This window comes from Conger conger, chromosome 16 (genome assembly GCF_963514075.1).
Source record: "Conger conger chromosome 16, fConCon1.1, whole genome shotgun sequence".
Classification (NCBI taxonomy): Eukaryota; Metazoa; Chordata; class Actinopteri; order Anguilliformes; family Congridae; genus Conger; species Conger conger.
In genome coordinates this window covers 39,221,517-39,229,383 of record NC_083775.1, presented here as the reverse complement: position 1 = coordinate 39,229,383, position 7,867 = coordinate 39,221,517, and the positions used below count along the sequence as shown (strand labels likewise).

General features: G+C 45.3%; 1 protein-coding gene across 1 annotated transcript; it reads right to left on the bottom strand.

Annotated features, from left to right (window-relative positions):
• Positions 1–1,656: 1,656 nt before the first annotated feature.
• Positions 1,657–5,869, bottom strand: prl (prolactin). Its single transcript, XM_061224201.1, has 5 exons — positions 5,830–5,869; positions 5,114–5,229; positions 3,852–3,959; positions 3,005–3,187; positions 1,657–1,904 (listed from the first exon to the last, which is right to left on the bottom strand). The coding sequence occupies exons 1-5, from the start codon at positions 5,867–5,869 to the stop codon at positions 1,722–1,724; spliced, it is 630 nt and encodes a 209-aa protein (XP_061080185.1). The 3' UTR covers positions 1,657–1,721.
• Positions 5,870–7,867: the final 1,998 nt, after the last annotated feature.

Genomic DNA, 7,867 nt, shown 5'->3' with positions numbered 1-7,867 from the left:
AAAATGGGATTCTTTGGAGAACGGCCCCTAACATTAATTCTCATCAATTTAGCCAAAAAAAAAAAAAACCAGGATGCTCCCCATGCCTTTTGGGATAATGGGATGATGTTTGTGGCACAGGTTCTGTTATGTCTGGCGTCAGGCAAAGGCACCATTTCGCAGTAAGTGCTATATGCGATCAGTGAAGTGTGGTGGTCGTGTGACCGAGGGGGTGCTTTTCTGCCTGGGGACCAGGACGACTCCGTTATTGAAGGAATGCTGCGCTCTACCGGACCGTTCTTCAGAAAGACGTGCAGTCATCGGACTGAGCCGACACGTCATTGAGTTCTGCAACAATACCATGATTCAAAAGCAAGTCTACGTCTGGATGACTGGAAAGAAACAAAAGTGAAAGATTTGAGTGTCCTAGTCACAATCCTGACTTGAACCCAGTAGATGTACTGTGGCAAGACCTGAAACTTAACAGTTAATGCTTGAAAGCCCACAAAACCATTGTCTGAATTAAATCAGTCCTGCAAAGAACAGTGGGCTAAAATTCCTCCACAGTGATGTGAAAGACCCAATCAAATAAAATTCCTTCACAGTGATGTGAAAGACCCAATCAAATAATAGGTTTTTGGTTGCAGTCAGTGTTGCTAAAAAGGTGTTTTTGTGTTTAATGGGGTTTTTTGGGCTAATATAAAATGTTCTCTAAAGAGCTGAAAGCATTCAGTGTGATAAATATGCAGTCAGAGGAAATGACAGCACTATTTCAAAAGCAGTGGATTATGGCAATGAGAAAAAAATAGGCTTACCCAGGTTGATGTAAGTTATTTTAACATATTTACCATTGCCTTCTCATTACTATTGCAATGCTAATGGACAGTGTGGGGTTTGGGGAAAAGATTATTAGTGTGAAAGATTTTGTTCATTTTAGCAGTTAGACGAGCTGAAATTAAAACACACTTTTTCCTTACTTTAATCAATTCTCAATAACCATAGCTCTAACCAAGTCTTAAAGTATATATTCTGAAAATATTATGAAATTGTAATACTTGTGTATTGTTTCCATCCAGTTTTTTCCCATCCATTGTTTTAGACAGTTGCGTGCATCCTCGTTTGACATCAGTGAAATCGACTCCCCGCCCTTCAAAGCTGAAAGCTACTGCCACCCTGACTTCTGTTACAGCTCGTCTTTAAGCATTAAAGCTATGAAACTTCATTATATTTAAAGCTACTAAACTTTATACTTATTATGCTTAAAAATTCCAAAACAGTTTTGTTCTGCAAGATAGAATTTTATTGTCTTTTGTGTGACAGCAGTAGTTTCTAAGAATAAAACAGAAGGTTCAGCGTTTATCTGTTGGGTGTAAATTAAATGGCGATGACAATTTAAAATAAGGATTTTCATGAGTTGTTATTGTGTTGGTGTTATTGGACTATTGTACTTACTCGCCTGAGTGCTGCATTAATACCCTTGCCTTTTCAGGGGGTTTTTTTTCATGTCAGTGTAGGATATGTTTGCCTAAGTATGAAAAATTAGGTATATCACTAAATTATAAATGATGTGTTGGTCGGAGATGAGGCCGAAACAGGGTATGTGATTCAATACACAGTCACACAAAAAAATAGTAGAGAAATAGGCTGTGCTGTGCCCTCCATTTTGTTTCAGTCCGCCCTGGAGTTGCCGAGCTCGCGGTAAGCTGAGCTGTGGGCCGAATGCGACCGTTCCCCGCCTCCGTTCAGCAGCGGTCCTGCTTGGCCGCCCGGCAGCGGAGGAGCTTCAGAAAGCTGTCGATTTTGTGGGAGTCTCGGCGGAAGCAGGACAGCAGGAAGTAGAAGTTGATGAGGCGCGAGTTCTTGTCGTCGCCAAAGTCGCCGCCTTTGAAGGGGAGGGGAGAGAGAGACTCGGAGGAGGAGCCGATCTGCGAGAAGGAAGAGGGAGGGGTCACCCGCATTACTTCACTGTCATTACTACTTCACACACACACACACACACACACACACACACACACACTGCAATAGCCCTCCCACTGATTGGGACGGCTGGTCACCTAGAGCAGTGTTTCCCCTGTGTATGCTGCTTTTCATTCCAACCACAACAGCAATCCCAGATTTTTTTAACTATTAATGTGTCTAAATTTGGTGCTTGTCATGTTTTGAGGGATTATTTACCCTCTGAAGCCACATTATATCTAAAATTACAATGCAGACTGGAAGAATAAAGTCCCATGTTCAGTGTCGGGCCGTCAACTGTACAGTATATTTTGAAACCCGAATTTAACGACTATAAATTTGGCAGAGGGTGATAGGAGGGAATTTACAATGGTCTTGTAACAATGGTTTAACACACAAATCTTACCTATTGTACCTGTAAGCCCTCACTTGTGATGATTATGTTGAGGTTCGTATGGAAGGCTTGTCGGACGCATCCCTTGCGAATCTCCTTTTGCACATCGTAATTAAAGCTTTACTGTTTTCCAACTTGGTTCTACTACGGGGGGGATATTCCCAACAACCAATCTGCTTTGGTTACCCACAGAACTTACACAGCTATCTGCTTTGGTTCCTGCAAGCTGTCAGTGCGGTACGTGCACTAATGTTGGGTTTGTGTGTGGAAGCTGTCAGTGCGGTAGGTGCACTAATGTTGGGTTTGTGTGTGGAAGCTGTCAGTGCGGTACGTGCACTAATGTTGGGTTTGTGTGTGGAAGCTGTCAGTGCGGTACGTGCACTAATGTTGGGTTTGTGTGTGGAAGCTGTCAGTGCGGTACGTGCACTAATGTTGGGTTTGTGTGTGGAAGCTGTCAGTGCGGTACGTGCACTAATGTTGGGTTTGTGTGTGGAAGCTGTCTGCATGGTACGTGCACTAATGTTGGGTTTGTGTGTGGAAGCTGTCTGCATGGTACGTGCACTAATGTTGGGTTTGTGTGTGGAAGCGCACCGGGAGAAGGTTTGTGATGCAGCACTCTGTGAGCTCTGTGGATGCTGCACACGATGATGTCGCATGAAGAGGAGAGGGACTCGCCTTGTGCACCAGTCTGTCCAGTCCTGAGCTCAGGTTGTTCGACTGATCCTGCAGTTCCCTGGTCTTGCTGTAGATGGCGCCATTGTGCGGATGGGACAGCGCGGGGGCCTCGGCAGAGAGCAGAACCAGGGGATCGTTCCAGGAGAGGAGGAGCGCCCGGGCCAGGGACAACAGCTCCGATTCCTGGGGAGGGGATGTGGAAAGGTTTATTTAGATAGCGAGAGACCTGTTGGCAGGTAGAAATCTGTGCAGTTGTACTTGATTGGTCCGGAAATAAGAGTGTAGTACACACTCACTGGCCGCAGTACCGCCCGTAACAATATGGTGCCCCCTAGTGGTCAGGCATGACGATCCCCACCCAGGCTCAAAGGTATCCCGGGGACCCCCATTAAAAATTAATTAAAAGTGATATTTAGAAAAAGGATTTATAAAGACTATGAACGTGGGGGCGGGGCTGGGATTGTGACTGGGGGTTGGGGGGGTTGGGGAGATTGCAATCCCAGACCCTCTCCCATGCCTTTGCAGCGCCCCTGCTGAAAACCCAGGACATAACTGACCTTCTGAGCATTTTTCAAATCAGCTGGATGGAGGACTGCTTGCAGATAGTTGAGCAGAAGCATAGATCTTGGGCTGCCACTGCTATATTTGTACAATTCATAATTCTGATACGTTATCTCACGCCACGTATGAACAAAGCACATGAACCAATTCATGACCTTGACCAATGACCTTCACGAACAAATGCAACTTTTTTTCTTCACAAGCCAGTTTGCCACTCCAAGCCAAAGTGTGCTCACCCCACTCTCACTTCAGGAGATAAGTGAGTAAGGCCCATGAATAAACGCACCGGCACCCGTAACGCCTGGTCCTTGTCATGAGGGGTTTGTAGGCCGGCTGTGTGGCACATGGATGGGCGTGGCATCAGAATCTTCCCCATCGGAGGAAAATGAGTGTCCTGAGAACAGCACAGGGGGGTGACTCATTAACACCACCCTGGATAAACACAGTGATTAACACCACCCTGGATAAACACAGTGATTAACACCACCCTGGATAAACACAGTGATTAACACCACCCTGGATAAACACAGTGATTAACACCACCCTGGATAAACACAGTGATTAACACCACCCTGGATAAACACACAGTGATTAACACCACCCTGGATAAACACAGTGATTAACTTAACCCTGGATAAACACACAGTGATTAACACAACCCTGGATAAACAGTGATCAACACCACCCTAGATAAACTGATTAACACCACCCTGGATAAACACAGTGATTAACAGCACCGAGTGGTATGTGTATAAAACATGAATCCACAAAACCATTTAACCAATGGCAGCTAAGGTATAGTGGCTAAGGTACATGATTGGGACCCAGAAGGTTGGTGGTTCAAGCCCCAGTGTAGCCACAATAAGATCAGTGCAGCTGTGGGGCCCTTGAGCAAGGCCCTGAACCCCACATTGCTCCAGGGGGGATTAACCTCTGCTTAGTCCAATCAACTATTAGTTCATTTGGATAAATAACTGTAATGTAATGTAATGGAAGCAATATGAGGAAACTTTGAACATCAGAGTGGATATTTTCTGCATGTACCCTGCTGTCCAGCCTGACCAGCCTGAAGATTAAGCTGGCCAAGCTGATCATAAAGCTGGTCTAGCTGGGTATGAGCTGATCATAAAGCTGGTCTAGCTGGGTATGAGCTGATCATAAAGCTGGTCTAGCTGGGTATGAGCTGATCATAAAGCTGGTCTAGCTGGGTATGAGCTGATCATAAAGCTGGTCTAGCTGGGTATGAGCTGATCATAAAGCTGGTCTAGCTGGGTATGAGCTGATCATAAAGCTGGTCTAGCTGGGTATGAGCTGATCATAAAGCTGGTCTAGCTGGGTATGAGCTGGTCAACCAGCTACCAGCTGTTTCAAAACATAGCTTGAGCTGGTCTGAACCGGTCAGCCAGCTGTATCACATCAAGCCGGGAGCTGGTCTGAACCAGTCAGCCAGCTAACGGCTGTTTCAAACCCTAGCTTGAGCAGTTTTTTTCCGCAGGGTGGTTCCCGGTGTGGAGAGCAGCCGTGGCTGTGGGTGCGTTGGGTGCTGACCAGCTCGTTGGTGAGGGAGGTGCTGAGGGAGTGAAGCTTGTCGGACAGCTGAGACGCCCTGTCCAGCATGTCGCCCACTCCCACGGCGAGGCCCTGGCCTGCCAGGCAGAGCAGGGCTGTGGGGCAGGGGAAACGACCCGGTTCAGCCAGCGCGCTCCCAAATTCACATCCGTTCATGCATATTTAGGCTTAGTTATGTACTTACATGCTCAGAAATAATTTGTACCCAGAGAGAACATTACTTTGATCAAATCTTGGAAATTTTATCCTTGAACAAAAAAACCCCCAAAAAACATGTTCATCCACTGTCACTTTATTTGTACATGCTTATCCAGGACAAAAATAATGAATGGATTTACATACCGTCTTTACTGATCTCAAAGACTCTATCCTCACAAAGACCAGAAGAACGACACTCGGATGGAGAGGCACGTGATTACAAAAGAAGTATGTGTACTTAGGTGTAGTGAATAAGGTGCTGTTCATGTGCTTTCATCAATACAAACTCAAAAGTAGGCTGCATACTACCTAGTGTGCAGTCATCAATACAAACTCAAAAGAAGGATGCACACTATCTAGTGTGCATTCACCAATCCAATCTCAAAAGAAGGATTCACACTATCTAGTGTGCATTCACCAATCCAATCTCAAAAGAAGGATGCACACTATCTAGTGTGCAGTCATCAATACAATCTCACCTCACCAGAGTGCCTCACCTGTAAAGAAGAGGTTGCTTCCTTTGAAGCGCTGAGCCATCTCTCACTCTGCACTCGTTCTTCTGTGGATCCTTAGATCTCCATCCAGCCCTTCCTGTTTTATACTGTTCTTAGCCCGTTTGTGTATTCATGGTGTCTGAGGCTAAACTAGTTCTCTCCTGCACTGGGATAATGAGAAACATTGTTGTGAGCGTTGTCTAAATGAATGGATGAATACTCATGGGATGCTCTGGAGTTGTTTTGGTGCGTCATTGCGTACTTATGAAGCTGAGGATCTAGCGTGGTCAAAAGGTTTGGTCGAAACTGAAAGAAATGTGAGCGCATTTTCAATGACATTACAACCCCTCAGTGCACCTTTTTTCATGAATGATGTCAATAATGGAAATGTCTATATTTAGAGAATTATTATTAGAAGTAGTAATATTTAAAATAATAAAGATGATGATGATAACAACAACAACAACAACAACAATAACAATAATAGCCACCATCATCATTAAAAAAAAAACATTTTATTGAGTGCTTTACAGTCATGAGGGGGAACCATCACATGTGCAGCACCAACCTGGTCAATTCAACGGCAGCCATTTTGCAGCTGAATGCTTACCACCCATCAGCTGAGGTGGAGAGGGAGAAGGCTGGGAACCTCTTACTTGTTATCCACCAGAGGGGAAAGCGCCACTGTGTTAAATCCTTGGCACTGTTGATCTGTTGGATCTGGTCCCCACTGCAGCCTGTGGCTCAAACACGGATCTGTTCTGACACTGCAGAGGGCGGCCATTTCACTCTGGCCTTCAGCATCATCACATCACATTACATTACATGTCATTTGGCTGATGCTTTTATCCAAAGCAACTTACAGTTGATTAGACTTAGCAGGAGACAATCCAGCCCTGGAGCAATGTAGGGCCTTGCTCAAGGGCCCAACGACTTTGCAGATCTCATTGTGGCTACACCGGGAATCAAACCACCGACCTTGCGGGTCCCAGTCATGTACCTTAACCACTACACTACAATTCCTTAAATATGAATTACGTGTCATATTTCTGTTACCATGCACCATGATATTGAGAGGAAATATTGAAATTCCCAATATCCTATGCCCTGTTTCAGTCCTTGTGGTTATGCCTCTAGCCTGAAGAGCAAAATCATGGAAATTCACCAAAAATAGGATGTTTTCTCACCAACACAGAACTAGAACTATGGGAGGGATTCAGCAAAACATTTTGAACTTGAATCTCTGTATGCAGTGAAGGTTCACAGTCTTCCTCAGATCCTGTGTGCCATGTGGCTCAGCAACCTTAAACCAAAGGTTAAGAGCTTTAGCAGGCTGTCCTTGGAGAAATCTTTACTACTGCCTTACTAGAACAAAGAGTGCAAGTATGTGTTCTTCAGATATACTGCCTGATGAGGCTTGCTGTGGTCTCTAGTTCAGTAGCTGCGTTGTGCACATGTGCAGTACATGTTATAGAGCGCTAGCATGGCCTCACTTAGCAAGGTGATAATCACAGTGGTATTCTGGAATGGAGAAGTAAGCTTAAAAAAAACCCCAGCTGGGAGGCTTAGTGGTGTGTGTGTGTGTGTGTATATATATGTACAGGTGTGTGTGTGTGTGTGTGTGTACATACAGGTGTGTGTGTTTGTGTGTGTGTGTATGTACAGGTGTGTGTGTATGTCAGTCTGTGCATGTGTGTGCGTGTCTGTGCAGGTGTGCGTATATGTGTTTGTGTGTATGCATGTGTATCTGTGTGTTTAGCTCTGTGCTTATTACAAAGGCACTTTATATGTGGTGGGTGCTCTTGTTTTGAACTTCGGAACACTACCGTACATAGACCCCCATAAATGTCCCACAGGTGCCTAATGGAGTCCTGGCATGGTAATCTCACCATGTCCCCTTTTGCCTCTCTGAATCTGTGCCTCATGGGTCATGAGGGTCACCAGCATGCTAAGCCTCACCCCTGGCCCAGCCCCCACTCCGTCTCTGTCACCCATACCTGCCTGTGTCCTCTGGCAATGTTTGCCTGACATTGAGAAAGCG

Coding starts and splice junctions, on each gene's coding strand:
- prl (XM_061224201.1), bottom strand. CDS start 5,869: ATGGCTCAGCGCTTCAAAGGAAGCAACCTCTTCTTTACAG. Junction 5,230..5,829: donor AAGCAACCTCTTCTTTACAG/GTGAGGCACTCT, acceptor CCTGCCCCACAG/CCCTGCTCTGCCTGGCAGGC. Junction 3,188..3,851: donor ACCAGGCGTTACGGGTGCCG/GTGCGTTTATTC, acceptor TCCCCTCCCCAG/GAATCGGAGCTGTTGTCCCT.